At 43.9% G+C, this 20,349-nt stretch overlaps 1 protein-coding gene and 1 long non-coding RNA gene across 2 annotated transcripts; one reads left to right on the top strand and one right to left on the bottom strand.

The window, feature by feature from the left end:
• Nucleotides 1-2,490: 2,490 nt before the first annotated feature.
• LOC134386816 (uncharacterized) lies at nucleotides 2,491-12,859 on the bottom strand. The gene is made up of 4 exons (XR_010024555.1): nucleotides 12,758-12,859; nucleotides 9,108-9,230; nucleotides 7,536-7,601; nucleotides 2,491-2,777 (listed from the first exon to the last, which is right to left on the bottom strand). It is a non-coding gene; the product is annotated as an uncharacterized LOC134386816 (long non-coding RNA).
• A 1,984-nt stretch (nucleotides 12,860-14,843) lies between these two features.
• On the top strand, nucleotides 14,844-18,175 carry IRX5 (iroquois homeobox 5). Its single transcript, XM_063112254.1, has 3 exons — nucleotides 14,844-15,438; nucleotides 16,545-16,950; nucleotides 17,126-18,175. Exons 1-3 carry the CDS (start codon nucleotides 15,190-15,192, stop codon nucleotides 17,917-17,919), a joined length of 1,449 nt encoding a protein of 482 aa, XP_062968324.1. The 5' UTR covers nucleotides 14,844-15,189; the 3' UTR covers nucleotides 17,920-18,175.
• Nucleotides 18,176-20,349: the final 2,174 nt, after the last annotated feature.

Below are 20,349 nucleotides of genomic sequence, written 5' to 3'. Positions count from 1 at the left end.
TCAAAACAGTTAAAGATTTGTAATATTGGCTGTTGTTAGAAGGATCACTGTGACCAGGAACCACATCTCATGCTTCTAAAACAAACAAACAAAAAGAATGAAGTTACATTTTTGGTAAGAGTTCTAAAGTCAAAATACACGATGAAAAGTCAGAGTAAAAGTTATCTTTGAAAATCTTTTCAGGGACCGACCCCCGTGGCTCACTCGGGAGAGTGCGGCGCTGGGAGCGCCTAGGCCGCAGGTTCGGATCCTAAATAGGGATGGCTGGTTTGCTCATTGGCTGAGCGTGGTGCGGATGACACCAAGCCAAGGGTTACGATCCCCTTACCGATCACAAAAAAAAAAAAAAAGAAAAAGAAAAGAAAATCTTTCGGTGGATCTCGCCAAAAATATAGCATACAAGGTTTTGTACATACCTCACCAAGTCTCAGTAAGTATGATATCTTAGTATAATTTCCACCAGGATTTGGTGGAAACAGCTGTTTCTTGCAATAAATATCATGTAAAGTAGTTGTATTTTTAGGGGCCACGTACTAAAAAAAGATACTTTTTGTTGATTTCCTCCTTTCCCTACTAACTGCATATAGTTGAATTACCTGAGCATTTTCTGCAATAACACTGAACACAGCACTGTAAAGACAATGAGTTAGTTCTACAAATAAAAACTGCAGGCAAGATAGCAGTGATAAAAGCTAAAGAGTCTATCAATTCAGAAACTATCACAATATATCCCTGAATGTCAAGTCTCTAATAACTTGGAAAATTGCCCCCAAATTTCCTCAAGTAAACTGGTAACCTGTAAGCTTTGCAACATCTTTCTTATAGCATATAGTGTCTACCTTTATTCCTTTACATATGAATTGTTTACAAAAAAAAAAGTATTTTTTTCAAAAGCATTTTTCTAAAATAGGAACAAAATCTAGACTCTGGAAAAATGTTTTATTACATGTTTTCTGATTTCTGGAAATTCTGGATTTCTAATAATGCATTTAAAAATGTTATTTAAAATTTAAGATAGTCTGTTTCAAAATCATAAACAAATCTAGTTAAAGGAAAACACTACAAAAATGTAGATGCTTCCCCCTCCACCCCCCACCAAAATCAATTCTAGTCTTAAAAAGAAATACTCTATGTAATTACCATGTGATCCACAATTTCACTCCTGGGCATTTGTCCCAGGAAAATGAAAACTTATGTTCACACAAAAACCTCTACATGAATGTTTATAGCAGTTTTATTCATAATAGTCAAAAAACCAGAAACAACCCTGAAGTCCCAAGTGGGGAACGGTTAAACAAACTGCGGCCCACCCATACCATGGAACACTCCTCAACAGCGACAGAAAAGGAGCAAACTATTGACACATGCAAGTTGACTCTCCAGAAAATGATGCTGAGTGAAAAAAGCCAATCCCAAAAGGTTACACACTATGATGCCATTTATATAACATTCTTGAAAGGACAAGATTGTAGAAATGGAGAACAGATTAGTGGTTGCTCGGGTTAAGGAGAGGGTGGGATGGGAGACAAGCAGGTGTGGCTATACAAGAATAACATGAGGGATCCTTGTGGTGATGGAAATGTTCTCTGTCTTGACAGTATCAATGTCAACATCTAGGTTGTGATATTATACTATATATTGCAAGATGTTACTCCTGGGGGAAACTGGGTAAAATGTTCAAGGATCTTTCTGTATTATTTTGTACAACTGCATGTGAATCTATAATTATCTCAAATATAAAGTTGAATTAAAATAAAAACAAAAAACGGAATCTCTGGCCTAATAAATTTACTTTGCTATACTGAGATCTAAGCTTAAGAATTCATCATACCATTTGGATTCTTTGTAAAAACTATGGAGGTGGATGAAGTGTAATGTGGGTCACTCACAAAATAATTCACCTCAGTTTCTACAAGTGTCTTCAGCTTCTGTGAGTCTCCCCAGGTCCCTCCCTCAGGGTTACCTCTGGTCAGACATGCCCCTTCACAGTGTTCACACCACAGAGGCTGGAGGCCTGCTTGTACAGAGGAACCCTTCCATTTTCTTACAGCTGCTACAAAGGCCACAAAAGTAATTTCCCAATGGCAAGATAATCTGTCATTACTCAGTCTGTCCAAATGTAGGAACTCTGTGAAAGAACTGGACGTCAACTTCTTTATATAAATCAAATGCTCAAACACATCACAAATGCTCGGCCAGTTAAGGCAACTTTTTCTTGTATCTGAATTAAGCTAACAGATTTGTTTGAGGAGGAAATGTTCTATTCCAGAAGAACTAATACAGAGAATTAAAATATACATATGGATACTTTTCAAGTCTTTTTTCTCCTGTGAATATAATAGTCATATTAGAAAGTGATTTTAAACCTAGTCTAATAATATCTAACTGCCAGAAGAATTACTATGATAGAGAAGGGGATTTTTTTTTAATGAACCCTCTTTTTCAGGTATAAACATTCATTGAATTCAATAAAGACATTTTAGAAAAAAGTCAACATATAAAATTCACTTTATTTTTCCTATACTTTGATAAAAGAGAAAATATTTGGTGATATTCTATAATACTAAGCATTTTCAATAAAGTTGGTGAGCAAGAAGAGCACAAATGGAATCATGCTCTTCTGCATGACAACTGAGGATTTTAATTGGAAAAATATTATAGTCTACAAATAAGAACATCCAAAACATATTTAAACCACCCGAGCACTTGATTTTTCCATGTCCTTTGCATCTAGATTGAAACAGATCACAGGAAATTTCAAAGATCCATGGCTGAATCTAAAAGAAAAAAAAAATCTATTTAGTTGTCATGATCATTGTCAGTATCAATCCCTAATATCCTGTACTTCACTGATCACACTTAACTTTGCTATGCTGCTTAATGCTTGGGAGAAGACAAATCACTAATCAATTATGTATACTAATTAAAAACGCTACCATTAGGAAGCATTTTAATAACTTAGTAATAGGGGTGAAGTGTTTCCTCTAACTGCCTACTTTAAAACATTTTTGATAACACATTAACCAGGATGCACTAAACATTTGCAAATACTTAATGCTACAGTCTATATAAACTATCAAATTGCTCCCCGAAAGTCGTGGTACAATTCTGCAACTGGTTAAGGTCACATGGAAAATAGAATTATATGCTAATTTGTTCCTATATAAAGTTATCATAGAAGGTCAGACCAAACACAGTAAAATGAATTCTGGAAAAAAGTTAACTAAGTAGACTGGTATGTACCGTATCAAAGTAAACTGTTTATCTTAATAGACACAAATACAAGAAAGTATTTTTAAGCAGGGGCATTTTCTCCTTTTGAAAAACAAATAATTTGGGCCAGCCCGTGGCTCACTCGGGAGAGTACGGTGCTGATAACACCAAGGCCCCGGGTTCGGATCCCATATATGGATGGCCGGTTCGCTCACTGGCTGAGCGTGGTGCTCACAACACCAAGTCAAGGGTTAAGATCCCCTTACTGGTCATCTTTAAAAAAAAAAAAAATAATAATAATAATAATTTAACCAGGCAAATGACTTTCATGATTTGCAAATATTTTATACAAATAGTTTTTCCTTAAAGGAGAACAGGGGCAGGAGTAGAAAAGAAATGGAGAAAAGCATAGTATCCAAAAGAGAACAATTTCCCCAGAAAAAGCTTTACTTTATCTTCATATGTCTGAAATTTAATTCCCATAAATAGTTTTAGACATGAACTGTAAAATGAACACACAGGTTCAAACTAAATGGTCAGGAGGTGTTGACTATAATACATTTATTATTTTATTCCAAAATAACTAAACAATATAGGTATTTTCTTAGCATAAAATTGTCTGAAGAAAATATGCTTTATTTAAAAACTACTGAGGAAAAAAATTTACATCTACTTTTTTTTTCTGGAAGGCATAAGTAATTCTATAGATAATACATGGATTTAAAAAACCATAAACCAAATTAATGGTTGAAAAATTTGGGCTACCAGTTTTGTATATGATGATGGTTTATTTCTCATATGTCCACATTTTAAAAGTCCTTTTATAGAAAAAGGGAAAGAATTTGGGGAGGGGGGATTGATGGATAAATGAAATCTTATAGCACGTGAAATCATTGGTCCAGTATTTCATAAAGCACCCAGTTTACTGCAGGACGCAACTAAGACACATTACAGAAATCATCTGTGTCACACCCTTAGGCAAATTCCCGGGAAAAAATAAAATGATAATTTGTATTCTAGAGTCTATCTTTTTTTCTGTTAAAAATATATTTATATTTTCCATTTTATTTCAACGTTTCCAATGCCATGCTACTAGTGTTCACAAAAAGCCAGCTTAATTTTCTGAAAATCATAATTCATTTTTAATTTCTAAAGGGATTTTATCTATTGATTTTAATAAGGTTTTATTACTATTAGTTACCATAAAATGAGTTAGGTTCCCATGAAATATCAGTTTGACATCTTGTTCAAATACTTACTTTTCTACTATATATTACCAACATTGTTTACCCTATTTTCTCCTTGCCAGGTTAGATACAGAGATACTTGCTCAGGCATAAAATCTTCAGACACCTTCATGGACTATAAATATAATGGTATATACTACCATTCTTGTTTGAAGGATCTTATAGATCGGGATCTTAATTCATAAAAAGTTGAGAATTACCTTAAAAGGGGGTGGGGGGAGAAGTCTGACAAAAAGGAAAACATGCACTGATGCCTAAAAAAATCAGGACTTAAGTCAATTAATCTTCATTCCCACTGAAAGCAGTCTGATGTCCAGAGACTGAGAGTTATTCTACCATAAAATAAGGCACATTAAATACTACAATAACCCACTTGAAATGTCTTGGTATAATTACTATGTCATCTAGAAATGATTGTACATATAGTTATATCTTAATATTCATTATGGAGGTTCCAGTGAAAAATACATTAAAACTGGAAAAAATTAAGTCACTTAGAGATTACATCAAACAAATCAGTAGCTATTCTATGACTAAAAGTAAGACTCAAAATAAGATTTAAAAAGAATTGCTAAAAGCATGGGCAAAAATTTGGACCCTGCTTATCACAAACAACACAAACAATTCCTGATAGTTTGCTTATAAAACTCTGTATTTCTACTGGCTAGCTGAAAAGAATGAAAAGCTTCTTACAACTAGCTAAAAAGAAAGTCTTTACCATGCCCCTCGAAAAAGCTCATTTTCACATTACTCAGGCTTCATTATGCTAAATCAATATTCGTTTAGTCACTGGGGTTATTGACATATTTTAAAATAAAAGTATACCCTTCAGCTACTGCACTCATTACAGGTAATTTGTCTTGTCAGAGAGCAGGGAATATTATCCTAGTCTTTCAGGGGCTGACAGCCCATGGAAATACCTCCCCATGGTTACAACTGTAAATAATTTTAAGGTAAAATATTGAAAAATCAATGACTGTTTCCTGCAATCTGTCACAAACAAATCAATCATAATCTGTACTGCCAGAGAGTATGATTTGAAGGAGATGGGAGCAGATGTAATTCTTGGCTGGAATCTCTCATTTCAAAATCACTTCACATAATGGTGTCATCATTTAAACACTTAACAGTCAGTGCAACTGCCACTGTAACATCTAGTTGGACAAAACCACAAGGAGGAGGAGGAGAAAATGCAATCACTATTATGTTAACAAACATTTAATTTAAATGGTTGCTGCATTAGTAAATTTCAGCTGAAAACAGTTTAACCTGCCCCCTTTCACAATTCTAAATAAATCAAGGCTGCTTTTCTATGTTCTGATGCTTAGTAAATTAGCCCATGACTCAAATTTTACTCTCTGAAGAACACATATATACTTTTTATTTTAAAAGTCCATTATAGAGAATAAAATAAAAAATTAACAAATAAGACATTTGGATTGTAGAATATGCATAATTCTGTCTATATAACAATGACAAAAAATAGTGTCATAGATGTCAAGATCATACTTTTAAAGTAGGTTTAAAGGTCTCAGCTGCCAAGATATTAAATTTTAAATTTTCCTTCTATTAATAAATATTACGTTTCAAGTTTGTAACATCTATAGGATAGATTGATACTTTAAAAGCCACAGTAGGGCCGAGCCCGTGGCGCACCCGGTAGAGTGCTGCGCTGAGAGCGCAGTGACGCTCCCGCTGCGGGTTCGGATCCTATATAGGACTGGCCGGTGCACTCACTGGCTGAGTGCCGGTCACGAAAAAGACAAAAAAAAAAAAAAAATAAAAAAAAATAAAAAAAAAAATAAAAGCCACAGTAGTAACCGATGTATATAAAGTGTAAAAGTTGGTCAAGGTCATAATATTAAAGTGTTTTGCAAATGTAAACTGTTTTCCAAGTTATCAGTTTGATATCACAAACATATCAAACTACATTTTTCTAGACTACATTTTAATGACTTTCTCAGTACAACCTCTCTATAGGCGTGAATAAAATAATCTGAAATTGGTATATTTCCCTTTCCTGCTCTGTTAACCAAAAACACTATTTGGCTTAAAGATTTTTCTTAAAGTTTTCTGTTTTTAAATGTACGCTAGTTCCTTTAATGGAGGAAATCAATTTTCGCTACCCCATTTCTTACCAATTCTCTAATTATATAACTACCATTATACAATTTAAGACCATATATACATTCTTAGACATAGTAAATGATCTTTCATAAAAGGGTTTTACTCTGTTTTTAATTTAACCTGCATATTCAGTGGGGCAACATAGCTTCAGAAGATAGAATCTTATCTGATAGATAAAAATTAAACCCAAGTTTTGCTCTTCAAGAATCTTAGATTGATTCTTCAATACCAACATTAGGTTTTTTTTGAAAATGAAAAGGCACACGGGTAACTTATCAAAGATATCATCCAGAATAAAACAGAGTCCTCCATTCCATGTGAATCTCTGCAACAGCTGCAAAGTAAGTAGCAAGCCAACCTAGCAAGAGGAAAAGGATTACACAAAAAATGGAAAGGGACCTAAGGCTGTGAACCAGGAAAAGAACCCATGTGTGTGAACTCCTGGCCTCCAGTACACTAGAATGCCTCAGGCTGGGCCCAACTAACTTCTTGGCAGAGCTCTGGAACCAGCTGCCAACCACCAAGTCTTCCACTCAGAGCTTGGTTGTGGCTGACGGATAAATCACCCTGCAGAGAATCCGTACCCCCAAATGAAGACTACAAAGAACTGGGAGGTAAGTGAGGACAGTTAAACAACATGCTAAATGCGTGCACATCAACCACGAACTAAACTGACATCTACTAGAACTGTGCAGAACACCTTCACAGATCTAATTCTCAGAAAGAAGCTATTTTAAGGGTGCTGAGTATGCCTAAGTGATAATTCTCAGCTCTCCCAATGCAGCTCATAGCCCTAGGAGAAGGAGGCTCAAAAACTCAGCAGAGGAAAATATGATAGTTTCCATATCCCAAATTTAAAGCAATTGCTGTCTACTGGACAAAGTTCTTACACATAATAAAGATTCAGGATTACAAAGGAAAGTATTCTTTTAAAAGAGATAATATTACCTCCCTATCTTCAGAATCTCTTCCTTCTAGTAGCCAGTACAGTAGCTCCATTATGAACTGTAGACTCTTAAAGAGAAAAACAGCAACAGTTAACTTCATCTTTAGTACCACTTCCTTCCTTCATGGAATTACAATTTAATTACCAATATTTCAATAGATTTTATTCCTGGATGATGCATTCTCAAAAAGCATACACTTTAGCTATTTGCACTAGAGAACACTTAGTACAACCTCCTCAATTAATCAACCATGACTCATTACTGCTAAAAGGATATGTTTTCTTCATATTTTCAAAAGAGTAGGAATGCCCCCCAACCATCTCTTTTATATAAGAGGAATATTAAGAGTTTTAGTACATTTGAATACTTTTAATACACATGAAATATGAATCTTAATAATAAATCTGGCTGATAGATGTAAAACTCAACCAATCAGCATATATGCTTAGATTTTTCCTATAGTATTTATCCTTAGAAGGAAAAAAAAAAATCCCAATCCTCCTATCTTTTAAATTCAGTAACTTATACATGGTTTAAACAAAGCAAAACAAAAACAAAAACCTAAGCTGAAAGGCAAACAAAAGGAATCAGATTGCTCATTACTTAACATTTTCTTTATATTTGTGCTGTGTGTTTTCTAATTTGCTGTAATGCTTAAGCTCTCAGTCATATATGAAATCCCATTTCCGTAATTCCCAATCAGTAATAGGGGAACACAAGGATATTATTTAAAAACAATCAGTAATAGGGGAACACAAGGATATTATTTAAAAACAATTATATATTACTTCATATTAAATTAAAAATCACTTTAATGCCTTTGAAAGTATTCACAGAGAAGCATTTGTTCTATTGGAGGCTATACTACCTAAAGCTGCCTTCTGCAAAATTAGCTTTTTTTTTTTTTTTTTGTCACACAACCATCTTCTTTACATAACAAAATGTTCTATCTCACAAAATCCAGTTCCTTGCTCTGCCCACTAGACAACACAAATACTCTGCAAAATACTTCTTTTTTATAGCTTTCTCATCTATCTGCCTGTATTCAGCAGCCCCTATTTTGATGAGAAATGACAAGTTTTAGTACACCTATATACTCTTTGTCATTAAATGGGTTTAGTACCCATGACTGGAGCTGATACTCCCATTAAATTTATTCTTCAAAGAACTAGGTAATCAAAATAATAAAATACTGTGATTTGGTATAAACAGATTATTTCCTTTAAATAATAATTATATTTCTATAAAATATAATCTTAGTCTTGATTTTCATAAAAAGTACTGAGTTTATAAATTTTACTATCCAATGATATCATTAAAAACAAATTATTCAATGTAATTCGACGATAAATGATAAATAAAAAATTATTCAATGTCATTCCATGAATCAAAAAAATTTCTACTTACTGCACTCTTGTTTAATACATTAATAAAATTCTTAATAATCAAAGACCTCAAGTGAAAGGCTCTACATTCTTTACTTAGCCCCTATTACCAATATAAATGTTTTGGTAAAACTAACACTGATGCTATTTTGGGTTTACACACAAGCAAACCACATGCAGACACTCACTTGCAGATGAGCCCTGGGATGTGCAAGGACAAATCTCAGCCGACATTTGGAGGAACCTCACAGTTCAGAAGTGAACTTAGCTGGCAACATCTGAATATGTTATGGAAGGATCATACTTATCACCTGCACAGAAAATGGAAATTATTCTGTTTAAGAAAACACAGCATATTAGTAAATACTTTGGGGATATTAGATATGAATATCTAATTTTCTCCAAGGTATCACTCCATATTATGGCAAATAAACAAATAAAAGCTGTATCAAGGTGAGGAATATCATTAGCCTGAGAAAAGGCTAGAAAAATGGATTAAATAAATGACAACTGCAGGAGAAAATTATATTGCCTTCTCCTGAACAAATGTTAAGTGCACCCTTCCTAATAAAGACTTAAACTCAAACTACATTAGAATATACTGGTTTTCAATTTTGAAGCATCTAAGTTAATTTGCCAAGGTAAATTGGTGCTTAGGTATACTATAGCTATAAAAACACTGAAGATTTATGCAGAAATAAGTCATCAGTATCATACTTCACATTAGTGTGGTAAAAGCAAACCAGAGTCATTACTGAACAAGGAAAAAAATAATTCCTAGATTTTACATGTTCTTATAGTTGCATCAGCTGCTATTCTATTAAGAAAAATTATTCTCTATAAAACAGCTAACAAGTATACAAAAAAGATGGTAGTCAACACAACGCAGAAACTGAAGAAAAATATACAAAAGTAATGAGATACTACCATTCAAAATAGGCTGTGCTATCTGAGAGTTAAAACATTCCAAAGCATGATACTGTGTTCATAACCTGTTTTAAAGAACATGTTTAATTCATTCAGGATTACATGATTTCATTTACTTCTGTTGTCAGCTAAAGAATACTTAAATTTTTCCTAAGATTTTGAGAATGTACAAATATATTAATTACTTGGTGTTACTAAAAAGGATGATAGGTAATTAGTTCATATTCCTGTTTCCTCTCTTTTAACACAATGTATCAAATTTGAAAATAAAACATGGGTAATAGCATAAGGGTGATTGAAACTGCCAAAAAAAATTTTTTTTATGGGGGTTTGGGGGATAAATTAAGCAATTACCTAAAAATTAATTTTCTTATTTCAGCAAACAAATCTGAATAAGTCCTTCTTTGATTTTAGTTTACCATGTAATTCTAACCAGCTAATTATCCTTGGAGTCAAGAATGAGCTGTGACTCTACACCTGGCTTTCCCGATCATATGCCTATGATCTCCTCCACTTTCATTTCCTCTTTCTACAATGAGTTTTAGTATTAAAGAAAAACACACACACCTTTTACATACACACTGATGGACAGCCAGCTTCCAAGAAATCATGAGCTACAAAGAGAGGGGGAAAATCTTAATGCAACACTTATGTTAAAGGGTATTAGGTGCTGGGTAAGCCAGGGGTAACATAATCAACAGCATCCGTCTGGCCATTGTTTTCGTATTCCAAGATTTGGAATAAAGGACAGTAATATTTTAGTAGTCACCCAGGTTGATTCAGATCCTTAAAGTACAAAGAGGCTAAATGCACTATCTTTGCATGCTCATCAATTCAAATTTACAGAACAATATTTTGGGGAAAAAACCCGTTTTTTTTTTTTCTACTTTTAGAAATAAAAACAGGGCTTCCATAAACATTGTGGCTAGGCACTTGATGATATGAAAAATAAATTGTTTTAGACCATTAAAACACCCCAGGAGACTTTCTTTGCCAAAAAAAAAAAAAAAAAGAAAAAAGAAAATGAAGTGGAATAAATTTCTCATATATTTACCTTTTTATTATATTCTTGTTTCTGCACATTAAGCATGCCTTTCTGCCTTCCTCTACAGATTTATTTGAAACAGTAATAAATGTTTGCTTAATAATATACTGCTCTATTTTATACTTTTCTTTAGAAATTAGAAACCATTATTCCACAAAGGTAGAGCACAAAGAAAGCCGACACAAGGCATTGCCAAAAAGCCACAAGTAGTATTAGTACATGCCAGAACACTTAACATTAAACTATCATTTCTCTCTAAAACTTTGTTGCCAAGGTGCTCACAAAATCTGGAAGCTCAAAGACAGGTTTAAGTGCAATTAAATTCTCCAAAAGCAAAACTGTACAAAAATATGCCGCCCTCTTATTCACCATTTATAGACAACATTTTCTCAGGATCTTAATTAAGATAACGACGCACACCTGTGTCAACATTCTCTGGCAAGACAGCCTTATCAATCATAATCCTTTAAGTACACTCCAAAACAGCAAAGCGATATGACAGAAGCAATCTGTTGTCTTTCCTGGTGTTGGTGCTGTGTCTCTCCCACAAGAATGATGAGATCTTTAAAATACAGCAGACCTACTTTTATGAGTCTTTAAAGTTTTAACTGTAAACAGCTATTACACTAAATAAACAGGAATAACCTCTTTTGCACTTGATTGAAACAATGACAACTGTACAGCCAAAACTTGAAGAGCAGGCTCTAAGGCCATGTCTTGGCAATACAATTGTGGATCGTAATTTAAAGCTTTAAACTTTAAGAGTTATGCATAACTGGATCTCTGCACACATGACAAGCCAATAAACCCTTAGAAAGTTTTTAATGAGAGTATTTAATAATCCTACCTTAAAAACAATCAGAGCAAAACTATCCCTAGTCTAAGTTAAAATGTTCAGAAAGATACAAATGCAATAAAAAGCAAGGGGGGGAAAAGTCGTCTTGGTAACCTGGGACGGAAGGAAGACATTCCACCTCCGCTGGGGCAGAAAGAGTTTCAGGGACAAGAGACCAGTGAAACTACCGCTAACAAGTAAGCAGGTTCCCAAAGGGAAAAGCCGATGAATAGAAAGGGAAAAAGGGGGGAGAAGGGAACATATCGTCACGACTATCAAGATAAAAAGTTAAAACCTCGTGTTTACCAGCGACAACGTGAAAGCTTTCATACAAAAACGGAGAAAATCCGCCAGATGGTATCTGAATTCCGTCTGCCTGCTAACGATCAGCCCTTCCCTTACACATATTAACACAATTCTATCTCAGACGCCGCTGGCGGCCGTGGCCAGCCGAGCAGCAGAGCCATCAATGTGCAAATAAAGCAGAAAATAGAGACATCCTTAAGAAATGAGTCTTAAATTTGACGTAGAGCGGAGGTGACAACCACGGCAACAGAACCATAAATTCTAAATGCTTCTATATCTTGCAGGACTCTCTCTAGTCCTTGACACCAAAAAGAAGGCAGTAAAAGACGAGCGGGGGGGGGGGGAGGGACCTTTGGGGAGTGGGGGGAGAAATAGCTTTGCGGCCCAGAGTGGAAGGATGATGTAATGAGGTTGTCTGTGTGACAGACTCAGATTCTCAGTGGCACGAACCTCCATGGCTCCATTTCAGAAACCTTCGTCCTGTACGAGAGCCGAGAGGGTGGAGGGGACACGCGTGAACGGAGGTGACACGCCCACGCGCGCCCGCCCGGGAATGGTGCCACCGGGAGAGGCCCGTCCGACACTGCCGTGGCCCATGCCCACGGTACGCCCGGCCGCGCGCGGGTTAGCGCCGCGTCCATCGGGTCCATAAGGGGACGCGACCGCAGCTGGAGGCCCGGGAAGCCCGGCGCGGCACAGGGCACCCGGCTCGGGTGGGGGCTCACCTCTCCTCCGCGGCGCGGGAGCGCGGGCCGCTGACGCTCTCTCGTGGCTGGCGCGAGCCCCCGGCGGGCGGCGCGCGCGGGCTGTAACCGACCGTTAGCGCGAGCGGCTGCGACGGCGGCGGCGGGCGGAGCCGGGGGCGGGGGCTGGGGGTGACGGGGGGCGAGAGGAGGGAGCGCAGGCAGCAGGGCGGGAACGCTCGGGGGCGCTCCCCGCGAAGACCCGGGCCTACACCGGCCGGCTCCGTGCTAAGCTCCGCTCGGGCCGTGCGCGCCGCTCCTCCCCGCTTCAGGCAGGGAAACCTCTCAGCCACCTCGGTTTGGCAGTCGCAACCACCGCTGCGTCGGCTTCCCGTCTCCATGACAATAGCGCGGCCGAAGCCCCGCCCCATCCCGCCCCTTCGGCGTCCGGACTCTGAGGGAAGCGGGGTGACGTCGTCAAGGGGCGGAGCCAACAGAGGCCGGCGTCCAATCAGAGGTGAAGGCAGTGTAAGGGAAAGGCTGGACCGACCGAGAGATTGTCGGAGAATGTAGTCTGGCGGGGTCAGTCTGCTTGGGAGGCGGAATCTGGGCGGGGGGAGCAGGCGGAGGGGAGGAGTCAGCGGGCGTCCGTGAAGGCGCGCAGCCGAGCCGGTACCAGTGTGATCGGCCGGTTAGTGTGTGCGGGGCCGGGAACTCAGGAAATAAAGTGTATATCGCCCGTCAAAGTCATTGCAAGAAACTTTGTATGTAGTTATGCTTCGGCTTGCGTGTGGTCCCATTATAAAAGGCCACAAAATCCCTGTTATACCGAGATTCAGTGGCGTGCCCAACACTGTGCCAGCCCCTGTCCTGGTTCACCAGCGCCCCTGTCTGACCCAGAGTTCGAGTGCGTCCGTGGCTTGTAGCGGCGGGAGATGGAGAGAACGGGAGAGTGTCTGTTTTGTATTCTAACTGTGTGGCTGTCGTGGGCAAGAGCTCTGCCTGTGACTCAGTTGTGTGTGTTTGCCTCGCCAGCGCCTCGCTGAACAAACAGTGGTTGGGTTGGGCACTGCTCTGCCGAGTGTTTGCAGTGGAGCGTGGGCGGGTGCGAGAGTGCGTGCGAAGAGGAAGGCGACTTAGTTGAACAAAAGGGAAGGGGACCCGCACCCTCCACCACCACCAACCTGGCGGGGTGAGCTGCCGATGGAGAGCCTAGAGAAATAGGCTGCACGAGGCATGGGGGTGGGGGTGGGAGCGGTCCGGAGACCTACGCGGGTGTAGCTGCTTCTCCGTCCGGCAGTACTTGCCCACTACCGTTCCTTTAGAGAAAAGCTACCCGGTACTGCCAGGCCCCCACTGTCTCCTCCCTCGCTGTCCGGCGGGGGGGTCCGTGGAAGAAAGGCTGCGCCGCAGACGTGCAGACGTCCGAGGCTGGTCTCTCGCCCACCTGCTGCTGCTGGCGCAGAGGGGCAGTCACCTTGGACTCCCTACGCCCTTGGCGTGGGCATCCGTCTGGCTCTCCCGCGGACCTTCATTCCCGATCTCCAGCTTGCTCTCGGCCCCCCCTGGATTCAGGGAGAAGCCGGTGGGTGGTGACGAACCGCCTCGGAGCCCAGCCTCACCGAGAACAAGAAATCCGCAAACTCCGCGATTTACTGTGGCGAGGAGAGCTCAGAGCGTTCGCTGGCGCAGGGTCCGCGGCCTCGTTCCCTTTGTGTTTCGGAGCGGCCCGACCCGGTACGAGGGCCAGCTGTGCGTCGGGACTGCGGCTCCAGCCCGAGTTAGCAAGGGAGGAAAGTTGGAAGCGATCAGCGCGCCTGGGATGTGATTGTCATCCTGGGGCCGGCGCTCGAGAGTCTAAGAGAAAGAGAGAGAGAGGGAGAGACCGGGGAGGGGAGAGGGGGAGGCAGAGGAGGAGAGAGAGGGGGGCTGCGGAGGAGAGGCGGGCGCTAGGGAGGGGCGAGGGGAGCGCCAGCGAGCAGGAGAGGGAGCCGGGGAGGAAGAGGGAGAGGGCGAGGCGCGCCTGGCGGCCGGGTTGGCTGAGGCCGCCCAGAGGCTCCTGCCAGTCCTCCCACCGACTACACCCCGGGAAGGAGGAGCTTCGGGCGCGCACAAGGCGTCAGAATCTTCAATTTCCAACTTAGCATCTTGGCAGGACCTTTGCGAAGCCAAAAGCAGAGCCCCCCGGTGCAAAGAGCGAGGGGAAAAGAGAAAGCAACAAGGGAGGGAAGGGGAAAAAAAGCCCAGCCGGGGCGAGCGAGGCGTGCAAAGGGGCGGGCGCGGCGGTAGAAGCCGGAGGCGCGCGGGAAGCCAGCGAGGAGGCGCCGCGGGCCGGAGCCCGGGAGTCCGGGCCCGAGGAGCGGCGGCCCAGGGCAGCCAGAGGCCAGGTGCCCGCCCGCTCGCCCTCGCCTCGCAGGGCGCCGCCCGGCTAGTTGTCGGCCGCGGCGCGGAGCGCCCCATGCCCGTGTGTGGCCATGTCCTACCCGCAGGGCTACTTGTATCAGCCGTCCGCCTCGCTGGCGCTCTACTCGTGCCCGGCGTACAGCACCAGCGTCATTTCGGGGCCCCGCACGGATGAGCTCGGCCGCTCGTCTTCGGGCTCCGCGTTCTCTCCCTACGCTGGCTCCACTGCCTTCACGGCGCCCTCGCCGGGCTACAACTCGCACCTCCAGTACGGCGCCGACCCCGCAGCTGCAGCCGCCGCCGCCTTCTCCTCCTACGTGGTGAGTGATTGGGATCTGCGGCAGGCGAGGGCAGCGGGGCCGGGCAGGCGGGCGAGGGCTACGGGGACACGGGCCTAGGCGCCACCGGCGACCCCCCTCGCCAAGCTTCGCAGTCCTTGCAAACTGGGCGATTGTCTCGCTCGGCTTTGCTCCGGCCTCGGGCTCAAGAGTTGCTCGGAAAAGAGAGCCGCGTCTTGCTCTGATCGCTGAGTTGGAGGGAAGGGTTTTTGGGGAGAGGTCGCTGCAATTAAAGAGCAGCATTTAGTTCAAGCATAAACTCCGGGCCGCCCGGCAAAAATAAAAAAATAAAGAAAAATAATATTTTTTTCTTTTTTTGGTTTTGCCATTTTGGAAAAGTAGTTCAAAAGAAATAGACCCGAAATCTGAGCAGAAGCGTGCTAAGTCTATGTAAATGTATTTGGCCTCGCCTTTAATTAGTCCTCCAAAATGTTGCAAATCCGTAATCCTATCTTCGCAATCCGATTTGGGAGTATTAAATTTCTGAAAAGTCAGCCGGGCTGCGGTGCATCCGGGATTTTTCGGCCGGGTGCACTTTCTGGAAAAGGGCTGTGGCTTCGGTTTGGGGTAGCATTTTTGGAGGGTGGGAGTGCCTGGGCAAGGCTCAGCTTTTCTTTTGGGTTTCTTTGCGGGTTAAAAAAGAAAAAGAAAAAGCCTCGACTTCCCTTGTTCTCTCCCCTTCGCGCCCAACGTGCAGCCACCCGGGCACGGACTGCGGAGTCGCCGCCGCTGCCCAGGCCTCTCTGTGGATGGAGGGCCGGGCCGTGGTGGCCAGAAATGTGCATGGGGGAAGGACGTGCCCGGGCAGACGGGGGCCTACCGGGTGGCGCCAAGGCTGAGACAGCTTCAGCACGCCCACCCCCCCATACACACCAAGGTCCATACTCAGGAATTGGGGTCCCTGCTGCCTTCTGAAAAGGGGAGGGGTTGCTCTTGGGTCTCAACCCTCCAGCCTTGTCCCAGGGGAAGCTAAAGTGCGGGCCTTGCCGCCCGTAGACCCCAGGGTGCAGAGAAAGTGTGCTTCTGTCGTTCAGGTGGTAGTGGAACCCACGGCCCACACTCACCTTCTGTCTGTCTGTCGCCCGCAGGGCTCTCCCTACGATCACACACCGGGTATGGCGGGCTCCTTGGGGTACCACCCGTACGCTGCGCCCCTGGGTTCGTACCCGTATGGGGACCCCGCGTACCGGAAGAACGCCACCCGGGACGCCACGGCTACGCTCAAGGCCTGGCTCAACGAGCACCGCAAGAACCCTTACCCCACCAAGGGCGAGAAGATCATGCTGGCCATCATCACCAAGATGACCCTCACCCAGGTGTCCACCTGGTTCGCCAACGCGCGCCGGCGCCTCAAGAAGGAGAACAAGATGACGTGGACGCCGCGGAACCGCAGCGAGGACGAGGAGGAGGAGGAGAACATTGACCTGGAGAAGAATGACGAGGACGAGCCCCAGAAACCCGAGGACAAGGGCGACCCCGAGGGCCCCGAAGCAGGTTGGTGGACGCGCGAAAGGGTGAGCCGAGCGGGAGTAAGAAGGACAAGGGGGGCCTGGAGGGGGCGCACACGGGGCCCAGAGGTTAGGGGCAGTGGTCTCCGCCTTTGCGGGCAAGCGTCTGGGCCCCGCCGCGTGGCCTCTGCGCCTCTGACAACCTGGGTTTCGCCCCGCAGGAGCAGAGCAGAAGGCGGCTTCCGGCTGCGAACGGCTGCAGGGGCCGCCCACCCCCGCCGGCAAGGAGACCGAGGGCAGTCTCAGCGACTCGGATTTTAAGGAGCCGCCCTCGGAGAGCCGCCTCGACGCGCTGCCGGGGCCCCCCCGCGCCCGCGGGCCCTCCCCGGCTGGGCCGGCGGCGGCGCGGCTGGCCGAGGACCCGGCCCCTCAGTACCCCGCAGGCGCGCCAGCGCCCGGCCCGCACCCAGCTGCGGGAGAGCTGCCCCCCTGTCCCGGCGGGCCCTCGGTCATCCACTCGCCGCCGCCTCCGCCACCGCCCGCGGTACTCGCCAAGCCCAAACTGTGGTCTCTGGCAGAGATCGCCACATCATCGGACAAGGTCAAGGATGGGGGCAGCGGGAGCGAGGGCTCTCCCTGCCCACCGTGTCCCGGGCCCGTAGCCGGGCAAGCTTTAGGAGGCAGCCGCGCGTCGCCTGCTCCCGCGCCGTCGCGCTCGCCCTCGGCGCAGTGTCCTTTCCCGAGCGGGACGGTGTTGTCCCGACCTCTCTACTACACCGCGCCCTTCTATCCCGGCTACACGAACTATGGCTCCTTCGGACACCTCCACGGCCACCCGGGACCCGGGCCAGGCCCCACAACCGGTCCGGGCTCTCATTTCAATGGATTAAACCAGACCGTGTTGAACCGAGCGGACCCTTTGGCTAAAGACCCGAAAATGTTGCGGAGCCAGTCTCAGCTAGACCTGTGCAAAGACTCGCCCTATGAATTGAAGAAAGGTATGTCCGACATTTAACGCGGGCTGCGTCGGTCCTGGACTTTTCTAATTTATTAAAATCATGGCCTTGGCAGTTATTTTTCCATCACCAAGAGAGAGAGTGAGAGAGAGAAAGAGAGAGAAATAAACTACCCCTCCTATTCAAAAGTTTATAGTTTATGGAGATGGATGACATAAAAATGTAAACATCTCCACACAAAGAAAATGTCTTAACCAGCCGGAAAGAAAAGTTTAAAAAAAAAGGATTTGTATTAAATCTTATTCTGTATATTTAATGTAGCATTTTTGTATTTAAATTGATAATTCAATATCTTTGAAGTAAATTATGAAATCAAGACACCCTGTACAGGCATTTAATGTTCTTTTTTTTTTTTTTTTTTGTAATATAAATATATACATTTGTGTTTTCCCCAAAACTGTTTCATAGTTTAAAAATACAAGTTTAATTTAATTTTTTACACCTATTGATTTTTCTGGGTATGAGCTAAAGTATTATTATGGAAAGGAAACAGGTTATACTCTTAGATTTAAAAAGTAAAAGAAACTGCAGCCGCCTTTGTAAAATGCAAAATATTTAATTAAAAGAGATTTTAACATAATCAGAGCCACTCATTACTTTTAAGAACCCTCAATAAACTGTCCATTGCCTTGGTCAAAAGGTGCAAACTGCAACTTTTTTCGAAGTGGGGAATGAAAGGTTCCACAGACCCTCAGTGTGCCAGGGGAAAACCATAATTAGGCTGCAAGCCCCGGGGAACCTGGCTCTGCCCGGAATGCAGATTTGGATCACTGATGCGGGCTGCTTGGGGGAGACTGGACCCTGGAGGAAGGGGAAGAGAGACTCAAGTGTGTACCCAGAAGGGAGAAAACATGGCAAAGCCAGCTAGAGACACACACCACCCGAGTGCCATCGCTTAACCTAATTACTTCCAATCAGTGTCGTGTTTTATGCAAAGCAATCAGCTGGTGAACTTTGCTAATGAGTTCGATTTTATGCCGGATTTAGCCCTTATTACTATTTCAAAGGTGCTGCAGGCTAGTGTGGGCGGGGAGCATTAGGGGATGCCAAGGGGAATGCTTTCCCAAGTCACTGTCTTCTCTACTCCTTCAAAATTGGGCATTGATCTCTTCTTTGGATTTGATTAAATTAGTGAACGTTCCATCCGCGACGGGGCGGGTGGCTGCCGGCCCTGTAGCTGCCGGCGCAGCGGCGGAGCTGGGGCCGTGGGACGGGTGAGGGGACGGTTCCCCCCTTTCACAGGTAGGTGTCACACTTGTCCTGAATTTCAAGCCTGCACTTTGCAGAGTCGGAGATTGGAGCGTGGGCGGAAGGGGGGGGGGGAGGCGGGAGCGTCACAGCCAGTTGGGGGAAGCGAGAGGAGCTCCCGCAAGGATCTGGAGACCCCTCCTCCCCCACCCCTCCAGGGTCTCTTTTTGGACAAGTGGCTTTCAAAAGTTCTAGGCCATTTGCCTAGATAACAAGGCCATTTTGGAGTCGATCAGGCTTGTCTTCGCTTTAGCACTTTTCTCAGCTCAGATCCGGGAGTCCGATAGCTACAAAAGTATTTTTGAGGTTTTATTTTCTCGTTTTAATCCTGCATATTTCACCTCAGAATGAACAGTCAGGATGCATCTCAATCCTAAATGAGGAAGAGACTGCCCTGCGCCCGAGGCCGGCCAACAATGTCGGTTCGGGCTTGGCTGCGGCGCTGGAGTCTCCATTTTGCGCCGGAGATATAGAGATGCCGAGGTGTTTTATTTCGTGGGAAATTTTCGGTGGTCGGGGAGGGGATGTGTGTTACAGCAAAAACAAACCCCCGCCAGGGGAATTAATTTGCTCTATTAAACCCAAGCCCGAGTGTAGAGAGAGAATGTGTTTGCACATAACACGGGTTTAATTAGGCTAAATCAAAATGCACATATTTGCATTTCTACTCAAGATTACTTTAACCCTACTCGGTTTTTTAAACACACCGCAAAGTTTCACTAGAGTTGTTGCTTTTGCTTTTTTCTTTTTAACCTGCAACGGGGCTCCTTTAGCTTATTCGAATTTAACCAAGTTTGAAAGCTGCATTGTCCAGATGTTTCAGCGAACAGCGGTCGACTTCGGGGTTTAAATTAGTGAGAAAATTCACGCAGAGAAAATGGTTTCAAAGCTGGAAGTGTGAATGATTAAATATGCATGAGACGATCGTATTTTATTTTGTCCCTTTAATTATAAATGATTTTTTTAAACAATTGAATTCCAGAGATGACTTGCCCGCCCCCCACCCCCCACCCCCGCGCATCAACCCCCTCCACTCCCCCCTCCTCGCCACAGCCTGGTTCACAATCAGCCTCCTCCCACCCCACCCCCACCCCCCGTTGAATATGCAGCCCCAGGAGTCACCTTCTCTTCTACAAAAGTGAGAATAGGCCAGTCCCCTTCTCTGAAGAGAGAGTTTAAGG

This window comes from Cynocephalus volans, chromosome 10, assembly GCF_027409185.1.
Source record: "Cynocephalus volans isolate mCynVol1 chromosome 10, mCynVol1.pri, whole genome shotgun sequence".
Classification (NCBI taxonomy): Eukaryota; Metazoa; Chordata; class Mammalia; order Dermoptera; family Cynocephalidae; genus Cynocephalus; species Cynocephalus volans.
This window is presented reverse-complemented; position numbering and strand designations above follow the sequence as displayed.

Coding starts and splice junctions, on each gene's coding strand:
- IRX5 (XM_063112254.1), top strand. CDS start 15,190: ATGTCCTACCCGCAGGGCTACTTGTATCAGCCGTCCGCCTCGCTGGCG. Junction 15,439..16,544: donor CCGCCTTCTCCTCCTACGTG/GTGAGTGATTGG, acceptor TGTCGCCCGCAG/GGCTCTCCCTACGATCACAC. Junction 16,951..17,125: donor CCCCGAGGGCCCCGAAGCAG/GTTGGTGGACGC, acceptor TTCGCCCCGCAG/GAGCAGAGCAGAAGGCGGCT.